General features: G+C 41.1%; 1 protein-coding gene across 1 annotated transcript in view; it reads right to left on the reverse strand.

Moving 5' to 3' along the window:
• The window catches only part of pink1 (PTEN induced kinase 1), a 13,443-nt gene extending 12,494 nt beyond the window's left edge, over nucleotides 1–949 (reverse strand). The window contains exon 1 of the mRNA XM_014024409.1: nucleotides 525–949. Within this exon, the coding sequence (XP_013879863.1) occupies nucleotides 525–881 (357 nt within the window). The 5' untranslated portion in view covers nucleotides 882–949. The remainder of the gene's footprint in view (nucleotides 1–524) is intronic.
• Between the last annotated feature and the right edge of the window lie 1,720 nt (nucleotides 950–2,669).

Consider the following 2,669-nt stretch of genomic DNA (forward strand, 5'->3'; position numbering starts at 1 on the left):
ACAAGATGCTTCCTACAAAAACCAGAATGTGAATCTTTTCCTAAAATTTCATGGTGATATGTTGAACACTGAGGAAGTTATGGGAAAAATTAGAAAACAAGAAGGTGAACTGGTCCCACTGGTTCTGCTGTGAACTGCAGCAAGAAAACATGAGCTGATTTCACCTGAACAAACATAACTTCCCTCAGACTTCAGATCATCACATGACTCTGGTGTTATTTTTRATGGTTTGAAATGTTCTTTTGGAATCTGCTGTCAGATTTAATATTGGTTTAGGATTAATAATTTATCCACCTCCCTAAAACATGCTGGGGGCTAAGCCCCCCCACATATCAGCTCCTAGAACACCCCTGTCCCATCGTCAGGTTCTGTTATGGTGGGTGTTGGACTTTAAATGTACAGGTGAAAATAACTTTCTGAACATTAATCAACTGCAAAAAAGAAAACGAGTTAAATAATAAATGTAAAACATGACAAATGTTAGCAGCTGCACAAACAGTTCTCGGTGGAGCAGCAGCTCCTACCTGGATGTCCCGGCATGTCGCCGCGCTCTGCCGGTCCTCCTCCAGCTGCTGCTCCACCAGCCCGACACCGACACTGAAGGCTAGAAACACGGCCCTGCTCCGCGGGGACCCTCCCGTCAACCCCCTCCTTAACCCGGCGGACTGAAGCTGACATGCCAAGCCCTTAAGGGAGGTCCGGTAATACCGGTACCGAGACGGCAAGAAAACACGGGGCTGAATTACGCGGCCCGACTGGGCCACACGAAGTCGGTCGGTTCGGAGTTTGGCCGCGACCCGTCCACATGATTTTAGGAGACCCAGCTGAAAGAAAGAGCGACCCAGCTCCAGCCCGCGAATTATGGTGTGTTTCACCGACATAATGACGCGTCTTCATCAAAACAACATCTAACGACCAAAACAACACCCACTGAGCATGCGTGGAACTCACTGCTTCTGTTTAAACAGCGGCAGGCAACGGTTTGCTGCATTACTGCCCCCTACTGGACRGGAGTGTGCATCGTTCATTTTAAATAGCAACATGATCTATAACAGAGGTGCCCAAAGTGGGGCCTGTGGGCCAAATTTGGCCCGCCAAGCCATTTGATTTGGCCCACTAGCAGTTATCCTGGTTACCAGATTGTAATCTCCTGTCTTATGTAGAAATACTATATTTACACTTAGTCTTTTCAACCATTGGTCCAACTATACATACAAGGAGCTGTCATGCAGATGGTTTTAACTAGTAGTGCTCACTTTATCTTTGAATTATGTTAAGATTAAACATAAAACACAAGTAACTTCAGTAGACATTTATATTAGATCTAAGTGCACATCTAGAGTTGCACACCTTAAAAGACCACATATACTCAAATTTTAAATTATGAAAAGTTTTATGAGCCTTTGCTGCCTGAGAAAACATTGAATTTTCTCCATGTCCATGGGCTGAAAAAAAAAACCACAAACAAAAAAATGTGGGCAACCGCACCGGCTGCTAGCTTAATCATAAAAAATACAACTTTTTTTTGAAGTATTTGCATTTCGTGTATTTTATTATTGAATTTGGCCCACCGCCTTCAGATTGATTTTTGTTTTGGCCCTTTCAGGGAAAATGTTTGGGCTCCCCTGGTCTATAAGGTTCTAAGTAAGGCCTCGAAAATGCAAAAAGAAGAAAGGAGTGATACAAAAAAATTCTAAGTAAGCATTTTATTACAAACAAGCAACGGTGGGCAGCACTAATCTAAAAATTAGTTCCACTAGCCCTAAAATACTAACTCTAATTGTAAAACATTAACGCACTGAACACTTTAGCAAAAGCTAATTCTAAAGCACTAAAATAACCCTGTCAACCCAGGAACATCCTTCAACAGACAACATGGGTCACATGTTGCTCTCTTAATACTTATCATTGACATTCCTCASCTGTATTTGGGTTCATATATTGTTAACATATTGTCACCTGGTGGATACAAGACACATATGATGAAAATGTGACAGTTTTCACCCTCAGCTGTTAACATTAACATTGATCAATAACATTTATAGACCTCAGTTYGTGCTTCTAAATTTAGCCCATAAATTTAGTGCTAATCCACTAATAAATTTTAAAATTAGCAAAAGCACTAATCAGGAAATTAGTTCCCCTCTTAGTGCTTTAGGAGCACTGTGCCCACCAAGTATTAAACTGAAATAGGCTGTTCTTCAACTGATCAAATGTTTAGAACCATATCTTTAAAAAAACTATTAAATTTGAAAGAAGAAAAGAACTCGGGAATGTGTATTTGAGCCATTCTTGTTAATCACTTCAAAGTTTTTGTTTCAGCATTCTGCTCCAAGTGGTGAAGATGGCTTCATGGAGACTATCCTCTGTCTGGAACTGGTGTCCATCCATCCCCAAATGGTCTTAGTTGGCTCAGATGGTCTTAAAAGGTGACGCTTTCTTTGGCAGAAGTTCTTTGTCAATCGAGCAATTCAATTCAGTTAATTTCAATTCAATCCAATTCAGTTTATTTATAAAGCGCCAAGTCACATAATACGTTGTCTCAGGGCACTGTGCATGAAAAAAGAACAATGTAAAGAAGAAAGCAGCAGATTGTGTTGAATCACTTCATCAAAGTCTCCCATCCTGAGCAAACGGTGGAGAGGAAAAACTCCCTGCTAATCAGGAAG

This window comes from Austrofundulus limnaeus, unplaced genomic scaffold (genome assembly GCF_001266775.1).
Source record: "Austrofundulus limnaeus strain Quisiro unplaced genomic scaffold, Austrofundulus_limnaeus-1.0 Scaffold421, whole genome shotgun sequence".
Classification (NCBI taxonomy): Eukaryota; Metazoa; Chordata; class Actinopteri; order Cyprinodontiformes; family Rivulidae; genus Austrofundulus; species Austrofundulus limnaeus.